Below are 15,581 nucleotides of genomic sequence, written 5' to 3'. Positions count from 1 at the left end.
TTATTTTGATATATCACAGTGAAAGATTTATCGTCCTCTTTTTTTTTTTTTTTTTTTTTTTAAAAAAAAAAAAAAAAAAAAAAAAAAAAAAAGTGTAAAGGGAAATGAGCTCCCCCCCAACTCTCTTGCTCTTTCACCTTCCAGAATGAGACAATGCCACAGCATGACACTCTCGCCAGATGCTGAGCAGATGTGACTGTTATGCCCTTGAACACTCAGCCTTAAAATATGAGCCAAATAAATTTCTCTTCTTTATAAATTACCCGCGATGTTCTGTTCTAGCAGCACAAAGCAGGCTAAGGCACCATCCTTGCCTCAGGCTCCAGAGTCAGCAACTCCAAAGACAGGACTGATTTCTATTGACCACCACTCTGCATGCTCTCAGAGCTGCTTCCTTCCATTTCTGCTGTAGGGGCCCGTCTCCTTGTCTGGGTCACTGTTTTAGCAGTCAAGAAGGTTTTCAGTCTTCACCTTTGCCTCCTCTTCCCACCTCTATCCTACACAGACCTTCACAAGGGTTTCTGCTGAACACCACGCCTGTGTCCACAGTGCCTTCTCCTACTTTACTTCCTTGCATCCATGAATCCTAACTCTGTCTTCTATCCCCACATTTAGGTCAGGTTGAGAAGTCCAGACTCTGGAGGGAGTGGCTGGGCCTGAGAATTCTTCACTGTTCTGCCAACTGCCACTCCAGGTTTATCCCATATATCAGAAATACTTTCAAACCAACTCAATATAGGATCTTTTCACTTGAGAAGTCATCATAACATATGAATGTGGGAGGAAGTGACATTATTTCATAGATTAGGGTAAATGTTGCCATGAGCCAATATCAAATCTGGATACCATTACTTATCATTTATGGATGTGTTCTCTGTCCCCAGAATAACATGTATTTGTTCACTTTCTCTTACTTAATTCATTTTGCTCAGGAACATATGCTTAGTGACAAAGTTGGGATTTAAATCCTACTCGGTTTGGCTCCAAGGCCCAAAATCTAACTGGATGATACCTATAATGAACAAGAAATATTTATAAATACTGAAGACAAGATTATTATTTGACTGTAACATGGAAGTTTATTTATCAGAAATGTAAGTATATCAGAAATGAAAACAAAAAAAAATCACTATAGACTAGCAAGCACTTAAACTGTTTATTAGACATGGAAGATTAGTGTTACCCTCTGCTTGGGACAGGCAGTGGCCAGCTGTTTCCAGTTGGCCATTTCCTGTGCTGACATGTTAGCAAGTTGGCCTAACAGTGAGAAGGTCAAGAGTCCTGAGAATTTGGAGCCATGAAGAGAGAGGTAGATTCAATGATTAACTATCATTTCTTGCCCTGACATCTCTTCTCCAAAATGGAATTCCTCAAAATACTGCAATTGTGAAAACTCCAGGAATTTTAAAATAAAACACCACACAATGCTACAAATCTTTATACCTCTGTCTTTATATATCACAACTACTACTTCAGCCTTGTATCAAACTGCAGAAAATGTTGAATACGCTCTTCTCCAAATAAAAAAGTGTATTTCTGTGTTTTGTTGCTTTGTAGAAGTCTGAAAACAAGCCAAGGTGTTTATCTTTCTTGAGTGTCATTTCTATACAAGATGTTGAGAAGCTGCTTCCTTGACGCAGAAGCCAGAGTGCATCCCGCAGTCTCGCCCCTCCCTCCACACCTCTTCTTCATTTTATTTTTTGGCAAGGTTGGGTGGTGCCAAATAACCCTGGTTTTTGTCATTCTTTTCTGAAATACAAAATCCCTTCCAAAAGTTGCATCCTTTGCCTTCCCAACACCAGGAATATCTAGCAAAAGATCAGTGAATTTACATCTGTAGGAGATTTTGAAGGGCAAGTCATTTACTTCACGGAGCCCAGGAAAAAGCTGAACCAAGTGAGCTGTTCCTGAGGACTCCTGCCCTCTTCATAGACTGCCATAAGAGCACGCTTGCAAGTCATGATGCTATTAGCCAGATACATTTAGGAAGCATTTTGGAATTTAAGGCTTTGGCATACCATTACCTCATTTAATTCTTACAATGGCCGAGAGGTCAGTACTATTACCCCTATTTTATAGATGCTGAAATTGGATCCAGACAGCATGCAGCTGTCCCAAGCAACAGTGGGTCTAGCTTCCATTATAAAACATTTCATGACTTAACCTGTCCAATCTCCTGGTTGTTGGACAAGTTCTAAGGCTAGACCCTGCTTGTTCAAAGTTCAACTGTTTTTTTCTATCCACTGCCCTAGCACTCCCTCCATTCACAGTCTGATCTGATGAGTCGATTTCTTCGTGTGTTCATTCACTCCTTGCTCATAAGAGAATTCCTGTTTTTCTGTTGGACCACGCCAGAGACACCCAGCTTCCTCTCCTCGGGTGTGTCACATGACTAAATTCTTTCCAACAAAATATAAATGAAATTATGGAGGCCAACTTCTAAGCTACCCCTAGAAAGAAGAGGTGTTTGTTCCTTTTAATTCTATTTTTAAAAATATTTTATCTATTAATTTTATTTTTTATGTGTATGAGTGCATTGTCTGCATGTGTGTTAAGTCCACATCTGTCATGCAGTGCCTGCAGAGGTCAAAAGAGGGTGTCAAACTCTGGAACTGGAGTTACAGCTAGTTGTTAGCCACCATGTGGGTGCTGGGAACAGAACCTGGGTCCTCTGCAAGAGCAGCCAGTGCTCTTAACTGCTGAGCCATATTTCCAGCCCCCCTTTCCCTTTTAAAAATTTGTTTATTGGCTATGATGTGGCTATACCAGTGAGTCATTTTGGACCATGGGGACAAGGGCACAAAGGGTTGGCAGAACAATGGGATGGAAGGAGTCTGGAACTCAGGGAAACCACCAGAGTTCTAAACAGGTCATATCAGAGAGTCATGGGAGAAAGAAAGCACTTGCTAGAATCCCTATCCTGGTTAATATATGACCCAAGCTATAAAACTAGCCTGGGACCATGTAGGAGCTGTGCCCCCCTCCCCCAAGAAAGGACTATTCTCTAGACACTTTTGGTGCTGCACTGATGAAACTGTGTTGGATGGCTATTAAGTCTATGACCCTGACTTTGGATCTTACCCCTATGCCTTTACACTCTACTCTTTCCTCCTACTGCTAGAAATGTAGATCAGTTTTAAAAATGAAGCTAGAGGTTGTCTTATTCACTGTTATGATGAACACACTGAGAAGAGGCAGGAACTGAGTACAGTGTTAATCTAGGAGCTAGGAGACACAGCTTTTGCTGCCCAAAGACCTGTGTGGCCATGGGGATGCCACTTAGCATCACTGAACCAATGGTTTCACACCAGTGTCCTTCAATTCTTCTTAAAGGAACATTATAGGCAGCTAGTAAGAGTGGATTCAACTTTACAGTTCCACTATAAATCATAATTATGACTCTTTTGCCTTTAAAGCCACTAAAAATACTTAATGTCATCCAATGGAAAGTGCCAAAGATACACACACACACACAATAATAATAATAATAAAAAATAAGTAATAATAAAATAAAAAAATCTTTAAGATGATATAAGAACAATGAGATGGAAGGGAACCTGGAGCTAAAAGTCCTCCTTGTGTGGATCTCTCCTGAGTGGTACAGGAGTGTTAGCATCCTTGGTGTTTGCCCACTAAAATACTTACACATGTTTCTACATGCGTCCTAGTAGTCAAGGTATCTCCAGTCAGGAAGCATAGCTAGTCTATCCAGACTTACCTTCATTTTATGCCAAAGAGATTCTGAGGAGCTCAGTGGCCTTGCCCAAGGTCACTCTTGCTCAGGTAATAGTGTGGGAACTATACTATATCTTCTGATTCTTAAGTTTTCTCTCTCTAAGCTGAGATATGACTCAAACAGAATCAGTGTTGCAGGTCAGTCAAATCATCAAATTTGAAAGGTAAGCAACACAATCTACTGAGCTAGCAGAAGAAACCAGGACTATTTCTGTTTTATCTCCTCTTAAGGTTATGTACATAATAAATTAGTATAGTACTACATGTATAATTTGTGAATACGTAAATAACATGTATTGGTGCAAGTTCAAAAGTTTTTAACTGGTGGTACATGACCAAAATGTGTGGAAACCACTAGTCTAAACAGTATTTTCTATTTCTAACTTTAAAACAATATTATCAAATTGTCTTGCTTTATTTTATTGTTTTATTTTCTAGGATGGAATCTGAAAGTCATCTTTCTGAGGTAAAAAATAAAGTGGGTGCAAAATGCTAACCCAATCAGAAGCCTCTAGAAGGAAGATGATCAAACAACTCATGGGAATTGCACATTACCAACATGTTATTTTTGGTCAAATTATCTTTGTTTTGTTTCCCTTTTTTAATTTATCATTTAAATCAGACTAACCATTTGTCAACACAGTCTCTTACTTAGCATTCAATCTCAAAAATCATACGAATTTTATTTTTAAGACAGAGCATCACTATGTAGCCCTAGCTGTGCTGGAACTTGCTATGTAGAACAGGTGACCTCCATTTCACAGAGATTCTCCCTGCCTCTGCCTCCCCAGTGCTGGGATTAAAAACATTCATCACTGTGCCTGGCAACTCAACCTTCTTTTTGGTGATGGGCCCTTTTTCATTTCAAGGACACTCTGGGACAGTTAGAGAAAGTAAGGACAAGAGAGGTTAGAGAGGGAAGACTTTCCCTAGAAATGCTGTTCACTTTTAAATACTTTCTCTCTTTTTTCAGTCAGCCTCACTTATTCTGAGAACGGGGTTTAAATGACTTCAACCTTTAAAGATGCTTCTCTTAGCCTTTCTTTACCATGTTAGACAAAGCAGAAGGCACAAAGATAAAAGTATCTCCTTCTTAAATGATTAAAAATCTACCTGCCAGGAGAAACCTCCCTTTGAGTTATTGGTCAGGGTAGTCCAAGAGACTCTCAAAACTACAAAGACTATTGCCACAGCCCTTGACTGCCTCCACGAACTTGAAAGTAAGACCCTATTGCTGAGTACAGGATGTACTTTAGACACAGGTCTTGGAGAAATCAAGCTGAATTGACCTGAAAGCCCCTCCATGAAGACTAGCTCTCATGGTATCAGAGGATACTATGCAAACTGCCAAGGGAGAAAACTAATCAGTGGTCCAATCCAGTTGTAGCCTAAAGAAACACAACAATGGCAGGCCAAGCAACCTATCTCTATATTTTCAGTCTTACTCTTATCCTGGGGGTAATCAACAACTGTCTAATTGGACATAAGGCCAGCTCAATGGGAGGGGATTCATGTAAGGTACTGTAAACATAGCCAGCCAAATATACATGGTGGAGGGGTCACAGATCCTAGAGGGAAAAAAAAAAGGAAAAAAAACTTGTTTTTGTCACATCCCTAGACCAATGTAATTTCTTACTGTACTCTGAATATGTGTCCTTATATTAACAGACAAGTGTGCTTGTCACCACTCATCAAAAAACTCCTTTCTGCAACATATGGAGACTATTACAGAGCTCTACAACTGATCAAATGCAGAGAATAAGTTTCTGTGAGAAGTTCAGCTTCAAGTGACACATCTACAATGTAACCTCTATACCTAAGGCTCAGGGAACATAGCAGAACAGGATATAGAAAGAGTAATAATGCAGCTCACCAGAAAAGCTTCCTCACACAACAGAGGGTGATTAACTGAGAGAACCACAACTGGCCAAAGAGTAGAGAATAAGAGACTGCAAAGTGTGTGCTCCTGGGTAGGACACCTATGTCAAACCTTTGCCACCAGGGCACAGGGACCATTGCAGAAAAGGGGTAGAAAGACTGTCAAAGCCAGGGATGGTGGATGATCACAAGGAAGCAGAGTTTTCCAGGCAGCTGGGAACTTGCTCATATGAACTTACAGCAATACTGACAACACACACAAAACTCATGCAAGCTCAAACCAGTCAAAAGCCTAGAATAAAAGTGGGGAAATAGGTAAGAAGTCCCAACCTTAGCTGAGGAATTATTGGCAAACAATGACTTCTGGTGGAGAGAGAGCTGATTTCCTTTAAGGGAGTGACTCCAAATAGGTTGACCAGGCTCCAGTGAATGAACTCACACTGAGGAACACAAACATAATAAGCCTTAACATATATGACAGAATGCATGAAATCTGGTGGGGGGCTATGAGGGGGTAAGGATAGGAGAGGGGGTCTAAATATGATCAAGATGTATTATATGAAATTCATAAACATTCAATTAAAAATTTTTTTTGTCTTTAAGAGACAGGGTCTTCCTGTAGCCCCAGCTGGCCTGGAACTCACCATGTAGACCAGGCTGGCCTCAAACTCATAGAGATCTTTAAAAAAATGTTTTTAATCAACCTGTCAATTCTATAACTAGATATCTCCAGTGGCCTTATTCGGAATGAGGGGCATGCAGAAAAATAATCATCTCAGGGAAGAGGTTCTTCCCTTCCTGGACTCTGGGTTGGGCTAGATGTTTAACTTTCTTCAAACACACTTTAAAAATTGCCTAATGATCAGGTGGTTGCTATAGAGGGAGAAAGAAAGGAAATCAGAAAAGACATAAAGAGTGAGAAAAAATTTTCAGGACCAAACTAAAGCCACAGAGCACCTGCCCATAGGTATAGTGGGAGGCAAATGTGTTCCTTTGCAATGTGAATCCTTTCAACCACTTGTGCAGTTGTTATCCATGCAGCTGTGCTGAGCGCTGTACACCCAAGGCCTCACTTAATTCTTAAAACATCCATCCTATATAGCATCCTATATGCTATAGGATACAATGAGCTACAGAGATTCCCATACTTCCTGTTTGTGGCATGCTTAATTTATTAGAAACAATTTTATATTACATAGTTATATCCAAACAACTTTAAAAAAATATTTTATTTAATTTTACCTACATGCATTGCCTGCATGTAGGTAAGTGCATCCATGTTGTGCAATGCCCGCGGAGGACAGAAGAAACTGTCGGATCCCCTGGAACTGGAGTTATGGACAGTTGTTAGCTGCCATGTAGGTGCTGGGATTCGAATCTGGGTCTTCTGCAAGAACAGTCAGTGTTCTTAACCACTGAGCCATCTCTCCAGCCCCCAAACAACTTCTTAATATTAATTCACAGAGATGTTGCTGTTTTTCTTGAAAGTTCATTATTATTATTGTTTTTGGGCATGTATCTGTGTGTGCATGATGCATACGTTAGAGGACAACTTTGTGAAGTCAGTTTTCTCCTTCCACCTTTACATGGTCTTCTGGGTATCAAACTCAGGTCACCAGGCTTGTGCAGCAAATGCCTTTACTCACTGAGCCATTGTGCCAGTCTGAAAGTTTTAAAATATTCCATAGTGCCCTTGTAAGCTTCCTGAAGACCCTAACACATAGTTTGGGAAGCACAGATATAATAGTCATCGATTTGTCTCTCCATTCTGTATATTGGACAAATGTCTTCACCCTGACCCAACATACAGGCATCAGCCACATGTACACACACATATGCTCATTCCTAAAGGTCAAACCATTTCCTTCCATTGGGATATTCCTCCTTTGAATCTGACTTTCTAGAAAGTTCTATATTTCAATTTCTAACCCCAAGATCTACCTCCTTACTTCTTCCCACACTTATCTTCCTTTCTTCAAATCTTTCTATTAAATGGCAATGGTAATGACATCTGGTCTTGTATGCTTCAATAATTATTTATATACTGTTCTCTGTTTATCAGACTGAACATAAGTTTTGTTTTGTGGTATTGGGATTTAAGTTCCACCACTGAGTTGCAGCCTCAACTCTCTTTTTTCTTTTACCTCTTATAAAATTTTCTTTATTCATTTTTTTCAAAACAGGGTATCAATAAATTACTCAGGTTGGTCTTGAACTCGCTCTGTCTCACCCCCAGGCAGGCTTTGAACTGATATTCTCCTGCCTCAGCTTCCTGTGTAGCTGAGATTATAGACCTGCCCCAAGACAGAATGCTGTCGCCAAACAGGGCTTATATGCTATCTTATGGTGGACACATAGAAGTCACCATGCCAGTTGCTGACATCAGCAAGATGACGGAGCACTAGAAATTGACAGATGCCTTTTGCTTAGATGTAAGTAATGGAGTATTTTCAACCTGAGACTCATCAGGTATGTTAACTAATGTCTACTGGCATTTTACATTTATGAGAGGCTTCTACAAAGTTTTGTTTATTTTTACTGCAGTCTGATTGTTATATTCCTTCCATGAGACAAAGCTGAGGTTTAGACACACTAAGTGACTTTGGCCAAAATTCCAACCTGCAAATATGAGGGACAGTTCCAGAAGGCCAGTGTCTTCCTTCCCAGCCTTCTGTTCTGTCTGCCATGGTGTGGCTTCACAGAGTCCCATTTGAAGCCTAGGTTCCCTGTGCCAGGCAGGGTCTCTGTTTGGGGTAGAGCAATAAGCCTTGTAGGACAGGAGGCTGAGTGGATGGGGTCACTACTGGACAATGCAGTTTCCTAAATGAAGCCAACCCACTCTCCCAACTTAGGATAAAGCAAACCACAGGCTGGGACTGAGGGCTTCAGAGGCTAACAAGAAGTACTTTAGCAAAGTCAAGTTGAGACTAAAGGCTGAGAAGAAAATACAAGTAAGTCGAAATGTACTGCTAGCCCTTCTAGGACATGAGAGCTTTGGTAAAATGAGACAGGGCTGGGGCTTAGACCTCAGCCCTGGGTGTGCAGTTGTTGCTAGCTCTTTCCTAATACATGATTTGGGCAACTTACTTCACCTCTCTGTCTCAGCATTCCTGTCAGTAGAATGAGGTCATAGGAGAGTTGTGAAGATTAAATAGAAAAACAAATATAAAGCAGGAGGGACAGTGCCTGGCCATGACAGATACTTAATAAGCAATAGCAGCTTATCGAAGATGACAAATAGGTTCTGGGCTGTGCGGCACCCAGAAGGCACTTATTAAATAGGAGTGACAGTGCCACCACCACCATCATGACAGCATTGTGGGAGTCAGTGCAATGCTTTATGGAGTCAGTCAGGGGCTCCAACCTGGGATTAAGGGACAGAATGGGGAAGGAGGAGGGAGAAAGGAAAGGAACCAGAAGGTGCCTAAAGTAAAACATCCACTCTGAGAGAGACCCTCTTGGAAACAGAAAAGAAACAGAGGAGCCCACACATGGTGTTGAGCTGAAAAAGGAAAATAAACAATTCAGACCACTTGAAATTTTTCTTTTGCATTGTATCACCAGACAGTTGGGAACACACAGGTGTCATATTTATTTATAAAGCTTTATTTGGATTTCAAAAAACCCCTCAGACTTAAGCTGTGAAGAAAAGAATGGGAGGTAGGGTAAAGCCCCTGAAAGTAGCTGTCGCCACTCAGGACAGAAGGAAGAAGGAAGTGGGTCCAGGATGGAAACATTTGCACTAGGGCCCTTTCATCAAATGCCTGCCTCTCTGGAGATAGGGATAGCATGTCTTAGCATGTCACCAAAGCAGTGTAGACAGGAGACATTTGGGAATTCTAACACACACTCACTATTATTACAAACATGGCAGTGCATGTGGCAAGTCAGAAATCTATTTGCATCTCTCTAACGTGCCAAACACCCCGGTGCTAACAAGAAGGTACTCACAGTGATTGGGGTATCTTGACCGACAGGTACATTATGTGACTGCTCCCGCAGGGACTTATCCGTACCAACTTCAGAGTAAAATACCTTGAAAAGAAGCAGAGATCCTCGTGAGAACAGAGCCAATCCTTCCCTAAGATCAGAGGTTCAAACTGCCCTCAAAAGCTGTGGGATCCTGGGGTGTGTTATCTTGTCCCACAGGTGTTAGGACCCTGGGAATAAACATCAGTAGCACCTAGTAGAGCCAGGCCTGCAGAGGCTTGGAGAAAAAGCCATGTTAGTGAGGTAGGATGGATAGAGTCAAAATCAGCTCCTTTCATTTTCTGACCAAAATGACCCTCTCCAGGCATTCATTTCCCACATTGTATAGTGAGTCCTCAGATAGTTTTAAGAAGATTTAAGAAGACCAGAGGGCATCAGCCATGACCAATGACTACTCTTCCTCAGTGAAACATGGACAGCAGGGAATGGTGAGACTGGATTCTTAATAAGGGATGTCCATTCCATCTCCCATTCCATCTCAAATATAATTCTCAGCCCCAGGGGTCTTGGTGCCACCTAGGAATGTGGGCTGGGTGTGGTCAACTCTCCCAATATCCCAGAGATTTCAGTAACCTGAAATGTCCTGACTTCTAAAGTTGACTTACTTCTAAAAATACTTTCGAAGATAAACACTTTGATGACTACAATCAATCCAGTTGGATGATGGGAAGAACACAGTCTGTTCCTCTTCCTTCTTTACCCATGTAGTCCTTTAACTCAGATTCTGACAATAGGCACAGCAACTCACTATGACTTCCTAGGTCTTGGCATTGTTTTCCAAATTTGGCCATTTGCACTTAGACAGCAGAAACCATATATTCTATTTGCTTTATATTTTCCCTTTGCTGCATGGAGAAAGATCTGTGTAGATCCTAACTGACTAATGGAGATGCTTACGAATTTCACTGAAGGAGAAGGAGAATGAGGCAGTTAATATGGGCGGACTGATGTAAGGAGACCATACACAGACTGAATATCTCAAATCCAAAAATCAAAATCCAAAATCTGAAATATTTTGAGTGCTGATATGCCACAAAAAGCTTTTTTTTTTTAAAAAAAAACAAAAACAAAAAACACCACAGTTCCATACCTGACTTCGTGTGATAAATCATAGTAAAGACTAACTGCATTAAAATTATATAAATCTGCATGTATAAGGTATATATGAACCATTACTAGATTTTGTGTTTAGAAATGGATCCTGGCCCCAAGATGTCTAGTTATATATTAAGCAAATACTCTGAACTCTGAAAACAAAAATTTTCAATTCAAAACACTTCTGATCCCAAGAAGATAAGGGATCCTTAACCCATACAGAAGATGCAGAGAGAGGAAGGAAGGGATGGAGAGCCCCTTCCCCAAACATCTGCTACAGAATCTCCCATGCCCCTGTACTCACCATGTACCCAATGATGGGGTTCCCAGAATGTCTTGGCATTTTCCACTGGATCCTGAAAGCTGTACAGTTCAATGCACCCAGCTTGATGTCAAGAGGAGGCCCCACCTTACCTGCCCCAGACAAAGGAGACTGTGTTAGAAGCTCCACGTATCTCATCTTGAGTATATTTATACACATTTGAGTGTGTGTTCAAAGATGGAGAGTACACTTAAAACTAATGCAGGTATCCACTGATATACCACACCTGTCTAGATGACCTCACTAGAACTTGGCTACTGCTTCCCAACCTGTCACTGATAGAGAAATCTGCCTAAATAGTACCCCGACTCCTTTCTATTACCTGCAGTCTTCAGGAATCAGCAAAATAAGATTCACAGTTCACAGTGACACAGGCCAAACTCTATGACTTGTCCTTAAGAATTTGGAATGGGTTAAACAAGGTAATCAGTATTTATCTACTCATAACATACGTTTTATACGTGTATCTGCTTAAATAGTCAGCATATTCTTGTATTGGAATGTTTTGAAAATATGGTTTAGTATAAAGTGAAATTTAAAACTTTCAAATGCTTTGCTGTTTGTGATAATTAGTTTTAACTTTCAAGTTGACATAATGTAGAATAACCTGGGAAGAGGGCCTCAGTGAAGGAGTGTCTAGATCAGCTTGACTTGTGGGCATGCTTGCAGGGGGGTTATCTCGGTGATGTTACTTGAAGTGGGAAGGCCCATCCTCTATGAGTGGCACCGTTCCCTGAGTTAGGTCCCAAGCTGTCTGAGCAGAGGAAGGTAGCTGAGCTTGAGTAGGCTATACTCAGTGCTGTCTGCTTTTTGACTGTAGATAGCATGTGACTAGCTGGTTCAGGTTCCTGCTGCCTTGATTCTCAGCAATGATGGACTGTAACTTGAACTGTAACCTAACATAAACCCTTTGTTCTCTAAGCTGCTTTTGTCAGGGTATTTTATCATGGCAACTAGCAAAAAAAATGAAGACTATTTATTTTAAGAATTTTTATGACTATAAATGTTATATTTTGTAATTCTAAAACAACACATGTAAATTTCCAAAATTTAGAACACACACACACAGACACAGATAAACACAGACACAAATTCTATCATTCAGAAATAAGTCCCATTAGCATTTGCATAGATGTCTTTTCGGTCACATACAATTGAAAAAAGGTCTTTCATTCTGTATGTACATGATTTTTACATATCATTTAAATTTGTTATTGCTTTATTTATAATATGTGATTATGGGCATGTATGTACATGTCCATAATTTTAAATCTTATTTTACTTAATTTACTGTTATTAAAATCACCATTTTTAATGACTATAAACTATAAACTCCACATCATGCTTATGCCATGATAAACAATATTGATCATTCCACTGTTAGGCACTTTATTTTCCATAATTTACCATTTTACATAATGCTCCATGGGAGGAGGAACCAGGTCTGTCCTGTCAGTATAGAGATGAGGAAATAATCAGAGTTCAGCAAACATCCCTTAAGTGAATGAATGTTCTGAAATTTGATCTTCTCCTTTTTAGTGTGTGTATATGTGTTATATGTTTTCTTTTTAACTACCACATAGAATTTTCCACCCTATCAATTAGAGCACTTTGCAACTTATAGAAATTCAACGATCTATTTATTGAAATGGGACCAAATTCTTGCTTCTGGGCTATTTATCTACTTCTGGTGCCCCTCCCAAGCTCCCTGCTTCTCAGTCTTCCATAATGTGAATAGTCCACCCATGTGCTCCTGCCACCATGAATTCCTTCATGTCCTTACATGATGTACAAAAAACTTTGGAAAATGTGGGCCCAATACATTTTTCTCTAAAGTTGTTCTGGCAGGTGTTCCATCACACTGACAAGGAAAACAGTATGATGTGCTTAGAAAAGAGACCCCCAACTGTTCCTCCTCCCAGAACAGGGAGAGCTTTTATAGACGTTGGATCTCTTGGTAACATGATCTTGAACTTACTATACTAGACATACCAAAGAAGGACATATCCTTCAAGATTTGCCATCAAAAACATGTATCTTCTAGTTAGGTCCCATGTCCTAAAGGTTCTATACCTATGAGATAAATTTCTGTTGTTTATAAGCCACTCAGATTATGGTAATTTGTTATAGCAGCTGACTAAACTAAGACAACAAATAGACTCTTAAAAACTCACTATAAGAAATCAATCTAGGCAGGTTCATTTTTTTTTAATTTATTTTTATTAGATTTTTGTGTATTTCATACAGAATATGGTACATGTCTTTAATCTCAGCATTCAGGAGGTAGAGGCAGATGGCTCTCTGTGAGATTGAGGCCAGCCTGGTCTACATAGTGAGTTCCAGGCTAGTTGGGGCTATGTGAGACTCTATCTGGAAAAAAATAAAAGAAAGAAATCAATCCAGGTAAAAATTATGTTATATACAGTCCATCAAAGTTCATCAGATGGCAAATAAGTTTTTGAAAAGATGCTCAGCACCATGTGCCATCAGGAAATGAAGTTTAAAATAATAATGAAATTGCAACCTATACCTGTTAGGATGCCCAACATCCAGAATAAGAATACTGCCAAGGTCTCCTGCCAGCCTTGGACGCAGGCAAGCTCCAATTTCTCTGCCTCAGATCAATGGACTAGCTTCCTAACACAGACTAGCTAAACATTCTACCATAGATCTCTAGGTCCCAACTCAGGTGGTTTCCCTATTGCCATCTTCCCTGGCTCCTGATTACCTGGAAAGACCTGCCCAGCCAGGACTCTGCTTATTATGTCTTTATTCCATTCCTCTTGCCCACCCCAACCCTGTCCCCTGCCAGCCTTGGACCCAGACAGGCCCCAATTCCTCTGCCTCAAATCCCTGGACTAGCTCCCTAACCCTGACTAAGTAAACTCTCTAGCATAGACTCCACTGGCTCCTGATCTGTTTGACACAGACCAGCCCTCTTACTAATCTAACCACCCAGACCAGTCTACTATCCTACAAGAATCTGAAACACACACCAATTTATTTTCCATACCTGAACAAAAAGCAACCAAGCTATATAAACAATATAAACAGAACCAAAATTAAGTTAAACAAAAAGCAGAGTAGAAGTTCCTACTGGACACATAACCAACAAAGAATATCCATATGTCCAAATGGCAGCACAGAAACACAAATAATATGAAAACCCAACAAAATCCACTAGTCTTACAGAATTTCACTACAATGAGAACCACCCTCTGTAACCCCAGGATGAAAAATTTGAAAGAACAATCATAAACATGATCAAAGAACTTAATAAAACACAGACAAAAAATTCAAAGAACTCAAAGAGGAAAGTCATAAACATGTGATGGTAGCCCAAGAATATACAAATATGCAGCTTAATGAAATATCAAATTCAGTTCATGACTTGAAAAGTGAATTCATGGGGCTGGAGAAATAGCTTAGCAGTTTTAAGAGCACTGACTGTTCTTGCAGAGGACCTGGGTTTGATCCCCAGCACCCATATGGTGGCTAATAACCATCCATGACTCCAGTTCCAGGGGATCTGATGTCTTCTTCTGGCCTCCTCAGGCATTGCATGACACAGGTGCACTTACACACATGCAGGAAATATACTCATACACATAAAATAAAAAAATAACTATTAAAAAAAAGTAAATTCACAAAAGAGGTAGAAATAGTGAAGAAAACAAAAATGGAAATGAGCTTGGGATTGAAAAACTCAATAAACCAACCAGAAACAACAGGAGAAAACCTTACAAGTAGAATGAATGAAATGAAAAACAGAATATCAAGACCGGATGATAAAGTTGAAGATCTGGACTCCTTAAGCAAGGACAATGTAAAATTAGCAGAATGAATGAAAGCGGAGAACAGAATATCAAGACTGGATGACAAAGCTGAAGATCTGGGCTACCTATGAAGAAAAGAAAAGACCATGTAAAATTAAAGAAAGGAGTGGAATATGCAGGAAATGTTGGACAACATGAAAAGACCAAATCTATGCATCATAGGCATACAGGAAGGAGAAGAACCTCAGGCCAATGGCATTGAACAGATCTTCAACAGGATTATAGAAGGGAACTTCCCTAAATTAAGGAAAGATTTACCTATAAAGATTCAAGAAGCACATAGAACATCGATTAGACATGACCAGACCAGAAATTCCCCATGGCATATCATAGTAAAAACATTAACTGTATAGAACAAAGAGAGGGCACTGAAAGCTATTAGAGTAAAACAAGTTATATTTAAAGGAAAACCCATCAGAATTACATCTGACATCTCAATGCAAACCATGAAAGCCAGAAGTGCCTGAACCAAAGTATTCCCAGTTCTAAATGACCATGGATGCCAACTGCAAATACTTTATCCAGAAAAAGTATCTATCATGGTTGAAGGGAAATGAAAAGCTTTTCAAGACACGAATAGGCTGAAAGAATTCATGTCTGCCAAACCAGCCCTACAGAGAACACTCAAAGCAACACAAAGGGCCAAAGAAAGGAATAAGTATACCCAAGAGGCTACAGGAAGAAAACAAAGAAAGGTACATTAATGGAAATAAAAAAGAGGGCCA

General features: G+C 40.0%; 1 protein-coding gene across 2 annotated transcripts in view; it reads right to left on the bottom strand.

Moving 5' to 3' along the window:
- Positions 1 to 15,581, bottom strand: part of Egflam (EGF like, fibronectin type III and laminin G domains) — a 219,008-nt gene that overhangs the window by 125,462 nt on the left and 77,965 nt on the right. For both annotated transcript variants that reach the window (XM_017800331.2, XM_029567804.1), the window contains exons 2-3: positions 11,003 to 11,112; positions 9,565 to 9,648 (exon numbers count right to left, since the gene is read on the bottom strand). In XM_017800331.2, coding sequence (XP_017655820.1) covers positions 9,565 to 9,648; positions 11,003 to 11,112 — 194 coding nt within the window. The remainder of the gene's footprint in view (positions 1 to 9,564; positions 9,649 to 11,002; positions 11,113 to 15,581) is intronic.

Source organism: Nannospalax galili, unplaced genomic scaffold (assembly GCF_000622305.1).
Source record: "Nannospalax galili isolate Female #2095 unplaced genomic scaffold, S.galili_v1.0 scaffold139, whole genome shotgun sequence".
Taxonomy (NCBI): Eukaryota; Metazoa; Chordata; class Mammalia; order Rodentia; family Spalacidae; genus Nannospalax; species Nannospalax galili.
The sequence above is the reverse complement of the archived record's forward strand: the minus strand, read 5'-3'. Positions and strand labels throughout refer to the sequence as shown.